The sequence below is a fragment of the Hibiscus syriacus genome, unplaced genomic scaffold, assembly GCF_006381635.1.
Source record: "Hibiscus syriacus cultivar Baekdansim isolate YM2019G1 unplaced genomic scaffold, ASM638163v2 tig00110194_pilon, whole genome shotgun sequence".
NCBI classification, from domain to species: Eukaryota; Viridiplantae; Streptophyta; class Magnoliopsida; order Malvales; family Malvaceae; genus Hibiscus; species Hibiscus syriacus.
This window is the reverse complement of record NW_024062620.1, coordinates 844,442-865,076: the sequence shown is the minus strand read 5'-3', so window position 1 is coordinate 865,076 and position 20,635 is coordinate 844,442. Positions and strand designations below refer to the sequence as shown.

The 20,635-nt window shown below is 33.3% G+C and overlaps 3 protein-coding genes and 1 pseudogene across 3 annotated transcripts; 1 reads left to right on the top strand and 3 right to left on the bottom strand.

The window, feature by feature from the left end:
• Positions 1 to 267: 267 nt before the first annotated feature.
• On the bottom strand, positions 268 to 1,091 carry LOC120217940 (annotated as a pseudogene).
• A 5,025-nt stretch (positions 1,092 to 6,116) lies between these two features.
• LOC120217941 (two-component response regulator ORR9-like) lies at positions 6,117 to 7,226 on the top strand. Its single transcript, XM_039214966.1, has 3 exons — positions 6,117 to 6,441; positions 6,535 to 6,784; positions 6,866 to 7,226. The coding sequence occupies exons 1-3, from the start codon at positions 6,339 to 6,341 to the stop codon at positions 7,059 to 7,061; spliced, it is 549 nt and encodes a 182-aa protein (XP_039070897.1). The 5' UTR covers positions 6,117 to 6,338; the 3' UTR covers positions 7,062 to 7,226.
• A 337-nt stretch (positions 7,227 to 7,563) lies between these two features.
• Positions 7,564 to 10,186, bottom strand: LOC120217939 (60S ribosomal protein L7-1-like). The gene is made up of 5 exons (XM_039214965.1): positions 9,890 to 10,186; positions 9,094 to 9,190; positions 8,871 to 9,008; positions 7,936 to 8,038; positions 7,564 to 7,845 (listed from the first exon to the last, which is right to left on the bottom strand). The coding sequence occupies exons 1-5, from the start codon at positions 10,083 to 10,085 to the stop codon at positions 7,627 to 7,629; spliced, it is 753 nt and encodes a 250-aa protein (XP_039070896.1). The 5' UTR covers positions 10,086 to 10,186; the 3' UTR covers positions 7,564 to 7,626.
• A 2,082-nt stretch (positions 10,187 to 12,268) lies between these two features.
• On the bottom strand, positions 12,269 to 19,007 carry LOC120217937 (F-box protein At3g54460-like). The gene is made up of 9 exons (XM_039214963.1): positions 18,481 to 19,007; positions 14,871 to 17,486; positions 14,559 to 14,772; positions 14,175 to 14,462; positions 14,023 to 14,082; positions 13,806 to 13,936; positions 12,950 to 13,064; positions 12,461 to 12,608; positions 12,269 to 12,322 (listed from the first exon to the last, which is right to left on the bottom strand). The coding sequence occupies exons 1-8, from the start codon at positions 18,936 to 18,938 to the stop codon at positions 12,462 to 12,464; spliced, it is 4,029 nt and encodes a 1,342-aa protein (XP_039070894.1). The 5' UTR covers positions 18,939 to 19,007; the 3' UTR covers positions 12,269 to 12,322; position 12,461.
• Between the last annotated feature and the right edge of the window lie 1,628 nt (positions 19,008 to 20,635).

Genomic DNA, 20,635 nt, shown 5'->3' with positions numbered 1-20,635 from the left:
ATCAATTGTGTAATTTTTTAGAGTATACGTATAACATTTTAAGTTAAAACTCGTCACAATATAACATTTTCGATTATAACTGAAATTATTATCAATCATACACTTTTTAGATTTAATATGATAACCTTCTTAAATTAAAACTCACCGCAAATTAGTCCAAATATACATCAAATTGCATTAGGAAAGGTTAGTTTTGAAAGGTATGGGCAGCAGTTAAAGTATTCCAACAGAAGGAACTCAGTAGGGAACAAGATAATTCCAATATTATGAATATGCAGGAAAATGGTTTTATTGGAAATAGATAAGACAAGTTTACATAAAAAAAAAATCAAGCTTCTTTTTTCTACTTGGTTGAAGTTGCTGAAGGAGAAGGCATAAACCAGAAAAACCAAGCAGCCAAAGTTGCCCCTGTCAAAGGACCTAACCAATAAACATAATAAAGTTGCCATGAATTGTGCCAGTTGTTAACATATGCCCAACCAAATGCATTGTCCGGGTTCATGGATGGTCCGGTGTACTTAGCCCCTGTCCCAACACATCCCACAGTTGTCGCCGCCATTAACAAGAGCTTCACCAAAGGGTTCTTAGGACCCCTAAACATGATCACCAAAAGTGCAAAACTTAGTCCAAAAGTCAACATCCCTTCAGCCAAAAACCCAGTCGGCAAATCCACTTTCAAATAAGGTCCTTTCATGGTTTCCTTTAATTCCCTCGGAAGGAACCCCATGATTGCCTTCACGCCAATCACTCCACCGGCGGCATGCGCCGGAAAACGCTCTGCCATCGAGAGGGGGACAGGTCTTTCTTGAGACCGGCGGCGTAGAAAGCGAGGCAGGCTGTGGGATTGAAGCTGGCGCCGCCCAGAGCGTTGCCGATCAAGGTGAAGATGAACATCATGAGGGTAACCAAGATTGTGGAGATGAAGAAGGCGGCCAGAGGGAGGGTTTGAACGCCGAGGAAAGCAGATATTTGGAGGGTGAAAATCCTGAGAAAGGGCATGCTGAAAATCCACATAGATGTTAAAAGGGCATCCGCCATGGCTGACTTGATAACTCCCATCTTCTTCAGCTCGTTTGCACTTTTCCCTTTCTTTTTTATGTTTGATTTCTGAAAACAGTACCGAACAAATAACAAGATACCAACTACTGATCTTCGGCCTTATCTGGGGTAGAAATTTCACGTGCTTCTTACCCGCCAAAGTATCTCTAAAATATTATATGCAAATATTCAAGTAATCCGGTTAGATAGAAAATTCCACTTTATCTTCCTAGGATTTTGATGAAAATTCATTAACCCATACTTTTTTAATGAAAAATATTCTAATAATAAGTAGATCCATCTACTCATTTTATCATATTGATTTTCAAATATATCATCTTTTAATTCTTGTCGATGGAATAAAGAGATTGTAACAGTCGTAGGATGTTTATCTCTTTTTGTTTAAAAAAAAAGTCGTAATCAATAATTAAACGGCGATTAATTGATGTTCAGATCATCTGTTTCTTAAGGAGGGAGAGGAGGAAGAGTAGGGGCGTGCCAAAAAAAAAAAATCAAATCTAACCAATTCAACCCATTGATTCGGATTGTAAAATTTCAATTTTGAATTATCCAAAATTCTAAATAATAACGTTTAAAAAATTTTACTCAAGTCCAACAATGCAACTCCCCAGCTCTCTAGCGCCCCAACCCCACCCCAGCCAACCTTGATTTTCTTTTTCTTTTTAACATTTAAATTATTTATTTTTCAAGCCTTCAAATGAGAATTAACTATTTGTTTTCAGAATTATCCTAGTATGTTTTGATAAATATGGTAGAGGTATAGAATATATTGTATAAAGTTATAAAATATTAAATTTTGATTTAATTTTTTTTATTAAATTAAAGTTTATATTCAAGTATTATAGAAGATATAAAAATACAGGATTCTTACCAAATTGAATTGAAGTTCCTTTTTCCTAGAAGTTTTTTTATTTCAACAAGCCAAATATAACTTAAGAAAAATATTGAATTTGGAGGAGAAGAGAAATGATAGAGATTGAAGACATGACACGTTGGAAACCTAATAATTTGAATTGAAGTTTCCTCTCTTTTTCCCTACAAAATTTCAATAAAAAGGACCCACATACGTTCCCTTCAAAATAAACACACCATAGAAAAAAGGCATAATACCAAAAGTAGCTCCCAACGTTTATCAAAATAGTCATTTTGGTCCCTATTATTCTTTTAGAGCATTTTGGGGCAAAAAGCTCCCTCCATAGATGAAAACCATTAGTTAACACACAATTAGGGCTCCAAAATATGAGTTTTTTAAACCTAAAATAAAACGTTGAGGGCTAAAATGTCACAAAAAAATAATAAGGGATAAAGTGATTATTATATCAAATGTTAGGGCCTTTTTATCCTAAAATTAAATGATATGGTCAAAATGCTCTAAATAATAAAATATGATTTAAAATGACTATTTTAATAAATATTAGGGGCTAATTTTTTCATTCTACCCATAAATAGATATGAAATCAATTTCAATCGCAGGGGACACACATGAAAGGCCCTACAAATATATTGTTTCTACTTTTCTTTTTCAAAAGATCACATTCCCCTAATTAGGGTTGTAAATGAGACGAGACAGATCGCGAGTTACTCGAGATTGATTCGGTAAAGGCTCGATAAATACTCGGATCGAATGAACTCGACTCGAGCTCGACTATAATTCTTAATGAGTCGAAACGAGCTACTTGATACTCAACTCGAAAAGCTCGTGAGCAGATCGAAAATATAATATATTAAGATTTTATTTTTTAAAAATAAATTATTAATAATATTAACATTTACGTTGATTTTTTTAAAAAATACAGTAAAGTTTTCATGTATTTAAGGTTAATGTTTTAGTTTGAGGCTTCAATCTAGTTAAGTTTAAGATTTTTTTCTTCATTTCGAGCATTTTCAAGCAGCTCACGAGCTTCGGTTCAGGATTTCGAGTTCGAGTCGAGCTTAAAAATTTTAAGCTCGCGAGTTTTCGAGTCGAGCTTCATTTCAGAGTTTTCGAGTCGAGCTCAACAATACTCGAGCTCTACTCGGCTCGTTTACACTCCTACCCCTAAAGCCAGACATGAAATTCGAACTCACGACACTACATGGAAAATTTTAAAAAAAATATATATAGTGGTGGTGTCGGTGTATAACTATAATGTCACATCAACAGTTCTGTTATTTTTTTAACGGTACATAATCAAAATAAAACTAAAACGTAACGTTATGTATGATTTTGAAAAAATTAATAGTTCGGTGATCAAAACGGGAATAAAAGTGATAATTCGGGATACTAAAGCTGTAATTTATCTTTAATTTTATTATTTAAGTTTATTGAATAATGTTTTTTATATTCTCATAATTCATTTTAGATTTTTTTTTAATTTAGGTTTGATTGAAATGAAATATTTATTTATTTTTAGTTTATATTGAAAATAAAATTAAATAAAGTAAAGTACTTAATGCAATATTTAATATAGATAATTCGTTTTTATATTTTTGAATTTTTGGGTTTTGACTTGATATAAGTAAATTTTTAACAAAACACGTGAGTGGAATATGAAAAGTAAATTAAAAAAAAACAAAATTGTAACAATTAGGAGTTATTACTCGAGGTAGGTTAACAATTTTTTAAATTGATATTTTTTATTAGACTAAGATGATTACAAATAGTATATATTTATAACTTAAATTGATATTAAAATTTTAAAATAAAATAAGATTAAATATTTTGTTATGATACACCAAATATGTTATGATATGATATCTAGATATTATATTTCGATTTAATTTTAAAATAAGGTAAATTTGACATTTATATTTGCCTTATATATGTGTACTGTACCATATTTTATTTTATTTTATATAATATAAATATACAACCCTTTATATTTTGATTATTTTAAAAAAAGTTAGTACTAAAAATGTAATCCATTTTAATTAACCAATTTTAGCTTTCAATTATAGCATTTGAAAAATATAAAATAATTTTATACATTTATCTTTTATTTAATTGCATTATCCAAATTACTTTTCAATAATCTCATATGTTTTTGTGCGCACACGCGCGTGCATGGACGTGTGCGTGTGTGGGCGTGGGCATTTGTGGGCTTGTGTGCGTCTATGCGCATGCGTACGTGCATGTGTGGCGTGTGGTGTGAGTAGGTGTGTAGGTGTGCGCGCGTCCGTGCGTAGGTGTGTTGGGGCGTGCGTGTGTGCGTGGGTATGGGTGCGCACTCATACGTGCTTGTGTGGGTATTTGGGTGCGTGGGTGTGTGTGTGCGTTTATGTGCGCATGTGCGTGTGTGTATTTGGGTGTGCGTGTGTGGATGTGGGGGGTGTGAGTACGAGCGTGCGTGAGTGCGTGTGTGCATGTATGTGCAGTTGATTATCTTATCATTTTTTATTGTTAATCTCATTCATTTATTTTCACTCATCAAACAGTCATAAATTTATATAAAACAACAAAATTCTACACACACACACACATATATATATATATATGGGATATGATTCCGTTACAAAATGTAAAACTTTTTTAGTTTTACACAGATTTAGGATATTTGGATGAGTGAAAATAGGTGATTGAGATTAACAGTAAGAAACGTGAAGATATTCATTGGGAAAAATACAATGAGTCAATCCCGGACATATATTTTCACTCATCTAATAGTTCTAAATATGTGTAAAACTAAAGAGTTTTATATTATATAAGTAGATTCTAACTATATATATATATATATATATAATCTTCTCTAGATAAACAAAAAGTTGGTAAATAAAAGAATATAACTATTAATTGTCAAAAGAAAAGAATATAGCTATTAATTAGAAAAATGTTTAATTCTATTTTAATTGAACTTTACACAATAAATAATCAACTAGTCCTCATTGTAATCTTTGAATTCTCTTTTCAAAGGGGGAAAAAGTCAAAATGTTCGTTTTCATATCTTTAAAAAATGATTTGAAATATTATATTGTAATGTTGACATTTAGTTTGTTGAAAGTAGGAACAACTTAAAAAGAAAACCATTAATTGGCAAATTAAGAATAATAAAATACGATTCAAACAATTTTAATAATTAAATGAATGATTGTTATCTTTTGAAATATCGGATTCAAATACGATAATTATAGGAGTGTTTGAACGTACATAATATAATCAACATTACATGAAACTATATAAGAAAATAAATAAAATATGATACGAAAAATATAATAGCATAAAAATAATACAGTTAGATATTTTCGCATTCAAATTATTTTAAAACATTATAAAAGTTAATATTATTTTAAACTATGATACGGACTTTTGAGCCTACTCAAAAGAGTACTTAGGTGAGAAAAAATATATGTTTGGATACGATTCAAACCATGAATATATTCTTAAACATAAAAAATTTGGTATAATTAATAAAAAAATTTAATGGCGGGGCTAAACGAGGGAATATTAATGTTGGAAAAATGAAGAAAGAAAAAAATAGGCAAAGGGTACGTCAAAGTTATAAAAATCGACGAAGAAAACTGTTAGTTAAAAGATTACATTACGTTTGTTTTCTAAATTTGAGGAGCACCTTAAGTGTAAAAAAGTAGACGGGCCACATTATTATTTTTTTAAATAGGAGGGACTCGCATAATGTTTTGCTAAAAAATAATAGAGAATTAATTAGAGTCTTCGATATATAGAATGAAAGTTACCGTGAGTATTAAAGTTGTTTACATTTAAACGATTTTGATAAAATTGTATAAAAAAAAAAATTGTCTACAACCGCCATGATTTTGTTATATTTTTTAAATATATTTTTAGGATTAAAATTTAAAAAAATAATTACAATGTAAAAATATTTTTCTTATGTTTTAGTCTCAATCTTTATATATATATATATATATATATATATATAAAGATACACACGATCAAAATTACTAATAACATAACATTCATCCTATTTCTGTGATTTGAGTTAGGGGAGAGGCATGACATATAAAAAATAAAACGTGCATGGAAAAGTCTGAAACAGTAGCCTTCCATGAAATTGAAATGCTTAAATGTGGAAGCACTAATCCAACGAGTCATTATTAGTAAGGGAAAAAAATTATTAAAAATGGAAAACCCACCATCATCTTTGCTTCTAGTCCAATTCAAAAATCAACCTTGAAGATACGGTAGATTCTTGATGATATCTGCCGGATCTTGCTTTCCAAACTGTCCCAATGGCTATCCTTTTTAACCCTCTTTTCTCCTTCTTCCTTATTCACTTCCCCTTCTTCTTCTTCTTTTCTGGGCTTTTTTTTTGCTTTGTTTAACAATCATGGGAATGGCTACTCAGACTCAGTTCCATGTCCTTGCCGTTGATGATAGTCTCATTGATAGAAAACTTATTGAAAGGCTTCTCAAGACTTCTTCTTATCAAGGTAATCCTTTTATTTTTTTGTGGTAAAAACATTTCTTTAATTGCTCCATTGAGACACACAACATGGTTTGAATTTGATGTTTGTGTTTTACAGTTACTGCAGTTGACTCTGGAAATAAGGCTTTGGAGTTTCTTGGGTTGAATGACAATGAAGAAGATGAAGAAAGGAATTCGAGTGTTGCATCAGATGATCAACAGGTGAGAGTGAATTTGATCATCACTGATTATTGCATGCCTGGAATGACAGGCTATGATCTCCTGAGAAAAATCAAACAATCTTCATCATTTAAAGACATACCTGTTGTTATCATGTCTTCTGAGAATATCCCATCAAGAATCAACAGGTTTGTCGTTCGTATAACATTTTTTTTTCAATGTTTGATTAGTAATAGTTAAGAAACTGACATGAATTTTATCACAATCAGATGCTTGGAAGATGGAGCTGAAGAGTTCTTTTTGAAGCCAGTTCAATTATCAGATGTAAGCAAGCTGAAGCCTCATCTCATGAAAGGAATTACATCTAAAGAAACAAAATCAAACATTAACAAAAGAAAGGGTATGGAAGAAATTCATTCCCCAGATAGAACAAGAGCGAGATACAGTGAACTGGAAGTTGTCTGATCTGTAAATCAGTTATTTTATCGGGAAAATTTTCTGGGTTTTCTCTCCTTCATTTTACCTTTTGGTTTCTGGATACAAAGGGAGATAACTTATGAACCAATTGTACTCAACTCTTTGCATCATGCAAAATCATTGTATAGAATTTTGATTTCATATCGGAGAGAAAGCTACTTTGTTATGTTTTAGAGTTATATGGAATCTAAGCTTCCAAATGTAAATTACCAGAACGGGAACTATAAACTCAATTTTGTTGGTTGATTAACAGATTTGCTCCACTGCCTATGTGTTTGTATCAGACTTTTCTCGAGGTTTGAATCTACACTTGAAATTCTCATCTGTAATTGCTCTCTTTTTCATTCAGTTTCTCAATAACCAACCACTATTTGTATGCTCTGTAAAATGCAAGGGGAAAGCAAGAAAAATTCAAGCAATATTCATAGGGAACTTTCTCAACAAATTAGAAATGATAAATTAGTATTGATAAAGCATACCCATATTTGTTACTTAACTGGATTACATCCCATGCAGGTTTATAGAAAGCTACAAGGAACTATAACATTGGAGCTTAATTCATTTTGTTGATTAGATCATTGATTTCGTTTTCGCGATTTCCAGCATCTCCCCCTTCTTTATATGACTGTTTCTTCCCATGGATTAATCCATCTTCTGGCTTGCTAAGCATAAAGGGTCCCATAAAATGAACAACCTCCTTGAAATGTGGACCGACATTTGCGATTTTGTGTATGATATCTTCTATGCATATGATGCCATACTTTCCCAATGTCTGAAAAACAGAGGAATTTTAGTTGAGAACATTACAAACCTTGGGACAAAGTTACAATGGGAACTTCCACGGTAGACTCGGTTACAATACCTGCTCAATGATGTTATTATCAGTCAGAGGAACTGCTTTCTTGTAAATCTTTGCATAACCTTTCTTGTAAACAAGCTCCTTCACACTCCTAAGATTAGGGTATCTGCATAAAACAATTTTATTGTTGTGAACTAACTTAGTGGTTACAAAACTTGAAGAAACAGATATAAAGAACTATGCATTCTAACTGCATAAACTACTGTATAACTGCATGCCAATGTAAACATAACATAATCAATATAGCTAGCATAAGATTGTAGGTCTAAGTTACGCAGACTAGAGCATGTGCTGGTATAATTACATGAAGAGTTCTCTCTGTTTATGCATCTTCCAAAGGATAGATGGTTGCTAAATTTATGAGAGGTAGCAAATTCCTCAACAGGCATCCTATATGAAGAAATATCATGAAGCACTTTTTTAGTCGGTGCGCACCACTAGGATCTGCCAATGCTCCTACTTTTAAACTATCCGAGATAAAAGCTTCAATTCCACCATGAATTAATGGACAGTTCAATCTCAAAACATGTTATGAAGGCTTGCATCAAAATGTCACGGATAGATAAGAAAAGATTCAATAATATATCCAGTATTTGCTTGATAAAAGATTCACAGAAAGCAGTGGCAGATACCATCACGATGAAATCCCAATAGCAAATCACTTCGGATTCTAGATAGTTGATGACTAAGAACAACTTGGCATGGCAAGCTCCAGAATTCTCTTCATGGAAATAAGGTGTATGTTGATTGCCAAGTGTGGAAGCCTAACCTTAAACCCTAAATCGTAAAACGATGATACACATACTCTACACTAGAGAATATAAATCATCAACACACTGGAGTAGCCCCTTATAATTTATGAGTTATCACATCATAAGATCCAGTATTTTACATTGACAAGGAAATATAATTCCAAAGAACAAAGGTTGCTTTCATACCCAAAAGTGACATATGGCTCCACCTTCTGCAACATGTCTATTACACCCTCAGTTTCCTTCACAAAGACACCACTGAAAACTTTCCTCAATCTTAGTTTGTATAAGATCTTTCTTGTTTTTGGATGCATGTCATTTTTGCTGCAAAACAAAGAAAAAAGATAAGAGCTGGAAAAAAATTAAAGGAAATATATTGAATAAGATTGAGGTAGAAAAGACCACCTACCCTTGTATACGGATAATGAATAGTAAGTTTGATTTCGGCTTTGATATCATTGATTTTGGCCTATTTGCCCTCTGTTTCATTCTGATCAGGTCCAATTAACCCCCCAAAAAATACATTTGAAGATAACTTTATTTCCTTTTGAAGTAGTACGACTACTAGAGATGTGAGTTGAGTTGAACTGAGCTGAGCTAAGCTGATATTTATCGAGCTCGACCTCAGTTATGCTTATAATATTCTGTACTAAACCTAAGCTCAAACAGAACAATCAAGCCACAGAAGACTGAAATAGGGCCAACAATAAGTAATCCAGTAAGGAACTTGAAACTTGAGTTCAAAGTTCAAACACAGAGGTTGGCCCTATTTGAGTCTACTAAGGTTACTGAGTTTCTCAAGGAGGCATTAGATTACAGAGTTGCTCAAGGAAGCATTAGTTATACCAAAGGACTCAACCCAATCGAGCTGGCCCAAGCTCAAACCGTGAAATGCTTAAGCTTGAGCTTGACATGAAATTCAATGTCAAAGCTTGCTTGAACTCACACGACTAGGCTTTATTAAAATGAATGAGTTCAATTACCATGTCCAACTGCTCGACTTCAAGTTCGATTATTTGTGCTCAATAATAATAAAAAAAACCTCCACTAAGTATGCAAGCCACTCAAGCCAGACATTTATACCCTTATCATTCCTTTGTATGATTATGAACTACAGAGATGCATTGAATCAACAGTAAAAAATCCATTTTAAAAAAAAAGGTAAATTTGATGAGCAAACTAAGTAGTTGAAGAGTAGCAAATTACCTTGTCTCTGAACTCTTTTATGAACTGCTCGGGTCTTTTGATGTCAGAAACATGGGATTGGTTGTTGCTTTTCTTGGCTCCATATTTTCCCAGTTCCAACTGTGTCCTCGTAATCGCTAGCTCATATCTTATTTTCCTTTTCTTCAATACTATCTCTGATACGTAGGCCAATGGCTGCCCTTCCTCTTCCGCCATAGTCTCTCTGTTTAGTACAGTTAAAAACCAAGAGATAAGCCAATAAGTAAAATTACAGTGGCGCAGCTGAGGAGCAAGGCAACGGCAATAGGCTATAGCTTAGAGAGTTTTAAAAGAGAACTCAATTTAGGTCTTTTTTAATACGGAAACATCATGTTTTTCAAAGAAATGTTCGATGAAATAGACTCCGTTTTTCTTTCTTTCTTTTTAAATATTTTATTTTAAAGCAAAATGTTCTCTATTTATATAAAAATCCAAATCGTTGGTTAAGTACCTTTAATGTATTTAAAATATGACAAGATATATCATAATATCATTTTAAATATTGGATACATATCGTATTATTGGTTATGTTTATGTTATATAAATTATATCATCATTTTAGATATATGTCATATATTACGTCATCACTCATAGTACATGTGATATTTGTTAAGTTATCATTTTGGACACATAATTTTACTATATAAATGAAAAATGTTGATCATTAGTTAACTAGAGGTTTTTATTCAAATAAAGATTACTTTATTTTAAAATAAAATATTAAGAATTACAATATTAAAAGAAATAAACATCAAAGTGATTATATAATTAAATATTAAAATAAAATTTTATTATTATATCTTTATAAATATATATATAATCAATTTACTGTAGCAACATCAAGGATTCTAGGGAGAGCTTACTACAACAATATAATTAAGTTATTTCACGTTTTTAATATTCTTTCACAAATATAAGGTTAAAATCCTGTCATTTTAGACATAATTACAATATAAATATACAAATATGGTGAATTTATATTACAAGAACTTTTAACATATTAAATTTCATATATAAAATAAGAATAAGAAAGAAAAAACACTACATGTTCACGTATAAAGAATTTCTCATATTTACTGTTAGTTGTGGATAAAATAGAAGGACCATTTAAGTTAATTTGTGATAATAAATTTATATTTTTTCTCAATAACAACGACATATTAAATTCGAAGTAGAAAATATCGGGTTCATGAAGTTAAAGAAAATTCAAAGAGGTTTATAGAACATATTTGTCCAAACTTTATGATTGTGTGTTTATTCAAGGACCATCATCTTAAGTCTTTCATGAGCATATTACTCATGTATGTGGGTCTAACGTCATTTAAAAATATTCAGTTTTAATTGAAGTTTATAATTTCAAAATATTTATTTGTTATAGACACTATTTTTTATTTCAATTTAAGACTTTTAAAATTGGTTTTTTACAAAAATAGTTTATTTTTTTACAAACTATCAATATTTGATCTGTCATTCAATTATGTTAACATATGGGATCAAGCATAGTTCAACTATGATAGACGTGAAAGTTGCTTTGATTTTATTTTAACATGATTGACGAATGAGATTATCTGATTTTATGGTAATATTTATAGATGTAATTGTTCGAATTCAAATTTTTATAGGAAAATCAACATTCTTTTTTATCATTGAAATCACTTGATGAGTTCAAATATACTCACTCTTAAATCTTATGTATTTTATAAATGTCTTGTACTGGGGCTGGAGAAGGAAAGGAAAGAAGAAAGGACAGAATAAAAATTACGCCTCTTTAAATTTTATGTTCATAATATTATAATTTTATCATTCTAAATAGACAATTATGTGAATTTATATAAATTTTGGCATATTATGTTAAAAGTTGTTTGTGTGTGTGTGTGTTTTTTAGTTATTTATAAAAAAATTATATTATATTTCGTATAATTTGTTATAATGATTTAATTCAAATAAAATTATATTTAAAAATTTTAAAAGATAAAAATTTCACAAAAAATATTGATAAAAGAAGTAAAAAAATATAAAAACACATACATCTGACTTTAACGCCAGCAATACATGTAGTTGGCAATGTGCAATGCAAATATTGTTCATCCATACAGATGATAAATATAGCATTAAAGGCACCATTATACACCAAAAAATGACCATACAACCTACAGCAGATAATACAATGTTAAACACATTATCCTATTTCTATTTGCAACACCATATCCAGGCAGTTATATTTCCACAACAATTCAGATAGGTTAACTTTACCATGTTTACCATATTTGCACAGCTGTCACAGCAAGCATCATCAAGGCGTTGAACTGAAGATGGTGCTCAAAATCATGCATCCTCCTACCCTTCAAACATTTTTCTTCTCCACTAACATTTAGTAATGTTCATACTTCATATGTCGAGACATCGTGGTTTTTCTACGCAAATATGAGAAATTAAGATTTACAGAACTGATTAGTTTCTTTTGATTGGAACTGACACGCATACAAGGAAAAAAATGCTGGTGTATTAGCAAAAAAACAGTTCTTTCAGGTAATAGCAGGCAATGTACAAACCTCAGGATACTGAATTTCTATGCACAAAGCTAAGTCGAGCCAAATAATTACTCTCAGCAAAATCATGTAGTGTTCGACAAGGGCGTGAACCCTCATGACCAAGTCTCTGGGACTCTTCTTTCAAAATTTCCCTACATGCATCAGCATCCTGAAAAGAAGATGTTATGAAATATTGAATTGAATTCAGGAACGAAATTGGATAAGAAGAATGTACATGCATAAAGTCAATGATCCCCGCAAAAGGCTAAAGACATCCGGTAATTCGGATATAGATGATCCTTCCAATAAAAATTTTAGAAAAAAATACCACCAGTGAAATCAATCAAATGAGTTTCCAACTGGTAGAAGAGCCATGGACTCTGTCATGCACCCACACAACGAAACAAAGAAAAGTCAACTTAGCTGGGGATGGAGTAAATATCTACAGTAATAGTATGACAAACTATCAAGTCATTGTCTTGAAAACAGAAGCTTGGCCAAGAGGCATACCTGTAAGAATTCCATCATTTGTTGTTCAATTGTACCACGCATGGCTAAAGTCTCCACGTGAATTGGACGAGTAGCACCCATCCGATGGGCACGGCTAATGACTTGTTCCTCCATGCTGATAAGATTTCAACCGGTAAACATTGGCATCATTTGATAATAAAGTGTGCTATTTTTAACAAAAGAATGGATATAAAAGTCCTGTGGCTTAATGGTAACGAAAAGCTCAGGGCTCAAGTCACAGCAGTGGACCACAAGAGCAATACACGTTAATCTTTAGATATTGGTTTCTGAAGTACTGTAATCCTCGGTGAGATTGGAGACAGATTATGGCTAGTGTGGCACACGGAATATAGCATATATTTAAGGTGTTTTGTTAGCAAGATGGTCAAGGTTTGATCCATATAACAGTGACTGGTGGGATACAACCAGCCTCTCCATTGATATAACTTATAACCTCAGCGAGGGGGTAAGGCTGTGGCTTAACCCCTTCACCAAGCACGCACTTGCGGCCTTAGCAGCAGACAACTTCCTTTCTACAGTCTCTGTGCAAGCCTGTCCCGCCACTGGTTCCCTAGTGGTTAGTGGAAATGATCATCCCAAGAAGGGTTATCGCTGCTGCCCGTTATTACTTAAAAAATATATACTAAAATGCTGCAGGAGAAAAAACTATTGCCTAAGCTTTGATGTTAGATCTGAGAATTGGAACACCAATGTTTTTATCTCTCACTTGGAAACAAAACAGCGTTAGCAGCAAAGTCCATACAATCTTTTGCAGGGAACTGATGAGATAAAATATCTTATTTTTCAGAATTCTAACCAAAAACAAATTTCAGGATACGAGTTACTTGTAAATTACCTTCTGTCCCAAATAGGCTCCATTAAAAATACATGAGTAACAAAACTCAAATCAAGACCCAATGCAGCACTCCCATCCATCAAGAGAACCATGCAACTATCATCATATTGGAATGTGGTCAGTGACTTCATCTGCAAAAATGGAAATTAATAAACTCAAGGATTGCACGAATAGGGGGAAAATAGAAGTCACAGAAACGGCTAGAGAAAAGAAGTACCTTGTTGCTAGAATGCATTGGACTATACATTCCAACAAACTTGATATCAGCACAAGTCAGCTGCCAAAAGGAAAAGGTCATCGACCTACCATTTGTAAAGGAAAAATAAAAAAAAGTGCACTTTTGCGTAAGTAAAGTCAAACTAGATATACCTGTTGCTCAATAACATGTATATGCTCAAGAAATTGAGAAAATATTAGAACTTTCTCTGGAAGCATCTTGTACGACACATTGCCCGGTCTAGAGCAATTCAGCAGCAAAGGCACATCCATAGCACTCCTCTGTGAAGGCCAAAGTAACTTATCAATGTTCTTGCCCTCAACATCTTCACCAACAGAGGAATTGACCTCTTTATTAACCTCCTGCAATGCTTTCAACCTCTCCACAAGATAAGCAACTTTACTACTAGAGGTTGATTGCCAATCAGGATTCCAATCATCCTAATAACCAGAAAAAAGAATGTCTATTTGTCAGGATTTATATAGCATAAAATTAAAAACTACTAAATAAAATGATGAAATCAAGAATTAACCTACCTGTTTATATGAAGGTTGTAATTCAATAAGATCTTTTGGGACAGGCCACTTGGGATTTGGATTTTCCGGGCGTGCTAATGTTTCAGGAGTCTGCATCTCATATAGGTGACAACAGCCGGGTAACGTACACATTTCACTATCCAAACCAACACAATCAAGGCACAAAAGATGCCTACATGGGGTAACAATTGGTAGACGGCACCATTCATTGCATCTATATCAGAAGACAAACAAGAAATAAACCATAATCTGATCATATGGTAGGAAATGGTTTAAACAAAGCGACAAAGAAACTCAAAAGCGAATTATTACCTCTGACAATTACCACCATAAAGGAGGTTATATTTAATTAAAGCATATTCTTCTGAAAGAGGATCCAGACCATTTTCAACTAAAATGTCCATTGTTTCTTGAATATCTTCACCAGCTTCTGTTACTTTTATATGCCCAGCCACACAACAAGATAGCCTGACATTTCTAATTGTTGTGCTCCGAAACTTCCACTGCTTTGGATTTAATAAACTTTCAACATGAGAAGGGTCATTCCAGTCAGCCATTAGAATATTTCGCCGCACTGTAACCACCAATTCATTATAACTTTTTGCGTGTTCATCAGTGAAATTGACAAATGTCACTTTCTTAATGCATGGAGGAATATTTTGCAAATCTATCTTTCTTGCACTAATCATGCATCTGTGGAGCAGCTGCAATAAACGTGACCGGCCCTCTTCCATTTTGGCTTCAAATGGTCTAAGAATGCCAGCTTCCCATGACTTTTGGTTCTGACCATAAGCTTCTTCGTGAAGGAACTTGAGTAATGGTTGGAGATAAGACAGTTGACTATTGGGTGTGTTACGAGTGGGTGTTCCTGTCAGTAACCAACGACTACAAGAAGTCAATGAAATAGCCATTTGCAATTTGTTGGTTAAATTAAGACTTGAGCCAAGGGTGTGCCCTTCATCTAAGATGACCCTAAGCCAATGCACTTGCATCAGTGCACTTCTCTTACGGGGACCCCACTCTGCACTTAAACGGTTAAATGTAGTGATAACAATGTCGTAGTCCCAAGCCAGATTGTGAACAGGAGGCTTTCTATGATCAGTCCAGACATAAAGCTGCAACTGACCTGGCCTTACATGTTTTTGGATTTGTGTTTTCCAATGATCAACTAGATTTGCTGGAACAACAACTAATGTTGCTCTTGACAAATATAACCTGACAGAGTCTAATGGCTCACAAAGAGCAAGTCTGAGAGCAGCCACATCAAATGCCAAGTTCTCAAGAGTCTTTGGATAATACCACCTGCTAATTCCCTTTTCTACCCTCTTTATAAGACCAAATGCTTGAAACATCTTATGGAACCCAAGTGCATCTCCAGCAACACCACTTCCCAATATTGGACTTGACAGACCAACTGTCTCCATTTCAGAGAGCCTGTCAGGAGAAAGTTTAGATAACCAAAGTATGGCTTTCTTTGTTTTAGAATTTATCAGAGCATAGTGCTCCTTAAGAACACTGATGAAAAAAGATACATTCTCCTCCTTTCCTCCAGCTGTTCCTTTGGTGAAAAATCCTGGTAGGTATGTTATAGACCCATGTGTATCCCATGCTTCTTCAGGATCAGTACAGTTCTGATGTGCAAGGTCAGTGTTCATACTACAAAACCATGCTACCTTAGCATCAGTTAAACTTGAGCCTACAAGTTTCCTCCACTTGTGACAGGCATCACACTGAACCCAAGTTTCAGTACGCATAGTACTATCAGCAGTGCCCTTTCCAGGTCTCTTGCAACCATCTAAAACTCCAAAGGATAAATCAACTTGCTTTTCCCTGCAAACATGTCTTGATCCATTCCTTTTTGGTGTGTTCTTCTCAACTGTTTTTCCATTACAAGAACCAGACAGTTCACCATATGAATACAGAAGATTTTTCCTGATGTGACCCAAATTCCTTGAGGATCGAAGTGCCCAAGTTACTGGCTCAGAGACTTGAGTCGATGGTGATTTTGTTCTTCTACTAGAACAAGAATCATCAAATTCTGCACTTCTCTCACCTGGATTCATCAGCTTGGCCCTTTTAGGTAAAGGGTGATTTATGTCCTCCATGAGACAAGACTTCCCTAAAGATGATAGCCCCCTAAGAGCATTCGGACTTGTAGCCCTCTTCCCCAAAGACATATTGTTGGTAAATTTATCACCTCTAAGCTCATAATAACAACATTTATCATTACCATTGTGCGTGCACCAAATTATCTGAACACCCTCCGGTGGATCAGCCATAGTTCCTTGCGTTTTCAGAATTAGTGATAGGGCAGTTATAGTCTTTCCCAGTCCAGGTTCATCACAGAACATCCCTCCATGAAAATCTCTAATAGTGGGAGCTGTGCCAGTAACTATACTGCCAGTAACACTATTAACATAGAAAGAAAACCCATCTTCTGTTGAAAATTCCATGTACAAAGGATGAAGCAAAACCTCAGCATTTCGCTCACGTTTTAACATCCATTCAACAGCTGACTGCTGATGAGGGAAAAGTTTAAGTTTCATGCATGGCATTATCAATGCAGTCAAAGATCTTAGGTGTCGACAAGTCGCTGCTACCCTGGTAAGATCCCTCGGTCCAAGTGCAGCTAGAATATTCATCAGAATATCATCAGTTATGTCCCAAAGGCCAGAATTTTGACCATCATCAGCTGGTTGTATTCTAGAAGAATGAGTCATTCCCTTATTTGTTACACTAGGCAAGCTCTTGAAAATGTCATAAAGCTCAAATAGCCTTTTCTTCAAGGGGTCAATATCATTACAATGCAACTTGCATCCTAAAACATGACAATCAAAAACATTCCAGATGCTCCTTGCGTTTCCATGAGCATCTTGACTGATCTCTGTACCATTTGTGAGCATCAAATTTCTCTCCTTCCAATCACAGCTGAAAAAAACAAACTATACTTAGAGGTAAAATTTTGACAAAACAATGCAATTAAAAGGAGAAATATCTATTTAACTGATCTCAAACTAAAAATTAGTATTTTTGTACATTAAAATACAGCTAGTTTGTGAGGAAGCTGCATAAATAAGAGAATAATTGTTATAACCAATAGGAAACAACCCGGTTCGCTGTGTTCTACAAAGTAGAATGCAAAAAGGTTTTCCATTCAAGAATTTTTAGAAGTAATAAATTTAAAACAATGTAAACTACCATACTATATATCAGCCAGTTTATATCCACTACTCTTCAGCCGCAGATTGATCTAAGATGAATGTTGCAGCTAACCAATAGAACAGATGAAGAACGTGGCATTTTTAATTCAAAGGTGCACAAATGAAACTAACAATCAAGAATGTAAGGGCAACAAAATAATCCCAATTCCTAAATAAATAAAATCAATAGAAGCTAAGATAATATCATCTTTAGGACCAATGAATGATGAAAAATGGTTTTATTTAAACCCTGCGCCAGCATGTATCAGCGTCCCCGTTGTTTTCCAAACCCTCCTCATACTTGCTCAATGAAATTTTACTTCAAAAACTGTATACACCACCTTTACCACATCACATTACATGCAACATCCTAATGTTGCCCTAAGCACATTACAAAAGTATTGTCCCTATAGTTTCAAAACTTCCCACAATAATATATGGTTGTTCTTCTAGCCTAGGCTGTTGCTCTTCACTACTTTGGTTATTAAACATCGTTAAATTGTGCTTAAAAGTCAAAATCGAATTACTCCGCGTGATTAAAGTGGTCAAACAAGCATAAATGTACCTCACTATTTAATCACAATGAATCATGCAAGGAAATTAATGTTCAGCGATTAAAAAAATACTTTTTAAAATTTCTATGAAACTAAGCTTAACAGCATATACAATAAAACATTACTAGTAATTATCGAATTGGTATATAAAAATTGAAAAATCTTTACCTCAAATGCCTAAACAACGAACCGGCAACGGAACCAGAACGGGGAAACTGCCAACCGGCCCACAACTCAACTGGCAAATAAACATCCACGAGAACCACCGCCCTGGCCTCCTTCCCTCCGTCCTCAACTCTAAGAAGCCGTGCCTGGATCTTGAGGCACTTGTGAGATACCAAAGCATGAATCTGATTCACCACACTGATGCTCCCATGAACCATCCCAATCTTCTTCCTCCCTTTCTTCCTGGAATTCTCCGCATTGTCGCGATCCGAAACAGCAGCGTTTCGAATTGCGAAGAGAAGTAGACCGTTCTGGCATCGGAAGCAAACGGCGTTGTTGTCGTCGGAGGTGAGGTGACAGGGAGCGGAGAAGGGAACGGTGGTGGCAATGGATTGAGGGGGGAGCGTGAGAACCGTACAAAGGTATCCGCAGAGCTTGTGATCTGCTAAGGTTTCGTCCATAGATTTCTTTCTCTTTGAGACCAGTGGACGGAAGACAGACGGAAGAGTCGTTTGTGTTTTAGATTGGGCGAGGTTACTGTGGGCTCCACCCTTTTTAGGGTTTCACTACGGTGTTATATGATGTGCGATTTTTTTTTTTTTTTAAGTTTTGGGTTTGTCTGTTTAGGGGTAGACATAATATGCAAATATGACGGGTTTGGATCGATCTGGGTCAGGTTTTATTAAAAAAATTGGGTTTAGTCCGAATTTTTTAGATGATGAGTTCAATTATGGTCAAATCGAATTTATAGTGAAAAATGTTAAATTTGATCTGACTTAAAAAATAACATAATTATTTCTTATATATCTAGATATAATTAAAATAATATAGTTATATATATATATATTATATTTTCAATTAGATATTTATTTTATCGAATTAAATTAATATTTTTTATAAATAATTTATTTAGGACAAGTTGAGTTCAAATTTTGTCTCAAAAGACAGGTCGGATGAGGTCATCCTAAACTCGAATTGGGTTGGATTTCAAGTGATGTCAATCTCTAATAATGTCTACGTGGTGTACGTACATTATCAATGAGTATAAATTTTTTTAAACAAATATTATATTATAATTACTCCAAACTGTTTACAAAAATGTTATACATTTCAAAATTTATATAATCAAATTTAAAATTATTACTCAGTGCAGATTAAGAGTGAATATAAATAAACAAATTATTCGATAATAAAAAATTAATTTCCTAATTCTCTTTGATTTTTTAATACTATCTAAATATATATAAATAGATTGGTGAACTTAAAAAAATCTGATGTTAGAAAACATTGAAGGTAAAATGATGATTTTACCTCTATTAATAAAATTGGTTAAGTTAATGGCCTAAATAAATTATTGTGATGAATTAGTTTATGTTGATTTTGTAAAATGTATGTTTCCGTTGATGCAAGTTGATTTTATTGTATTTTATAATATAAAAATTAGATATACGAATTTAGGTTGAATTTATTTTAATAACTTTAATTATTTTCGTAACATTTAGGTTGTCGCGGTTATTGATAATTTATTCTTTGTATTTAGACGAAAAATTATAATTGATGGTTAATAGTGAATCTTCATAAAATCAACATCATCTTATTTTATTTATGTGAAGAAAATGTTTCTAGAAGAAGGAGAAGCCAGAAATGGGGCATTTTCTTAATTTGACAGAGAAATTTTAGGGATGTTATAGTAATCTTTAGTGTTTGTGTGAAGTTTAGAGTCATGACGGTTACTAGTAGATTGACTGATTGAATGAAAATGATTGTCTGATCATATATTTAATTCTATCAAATCACGTGAGCTTGTCATAGATCATGCCAAGAGTAAGTAATAAAATGAACGATATAAAATATTAAAAGGTTAATCTTAAGTAATACAGTCAACATATGTGATCCTCAAAAGAACTCTTATTATTACAAAGGTTATGATCGTCGAAAAGATTATTTGTGGAATAAGTCCAATAAAATAGTAACATAAACATTATTACAATTACCTTAAGACGGATCAATATGAATTCACCTTAAATTCAATTAAGCTCAAATCCTTTATTTCTAAAACCCACCCTAAATCCAATAACCCTATAAAAAAGAACATTTTGAACCGAAATCCACCGATTTTAGATTTTTGGCAGTCCCAAATTTTAAATCAGATTTTTTT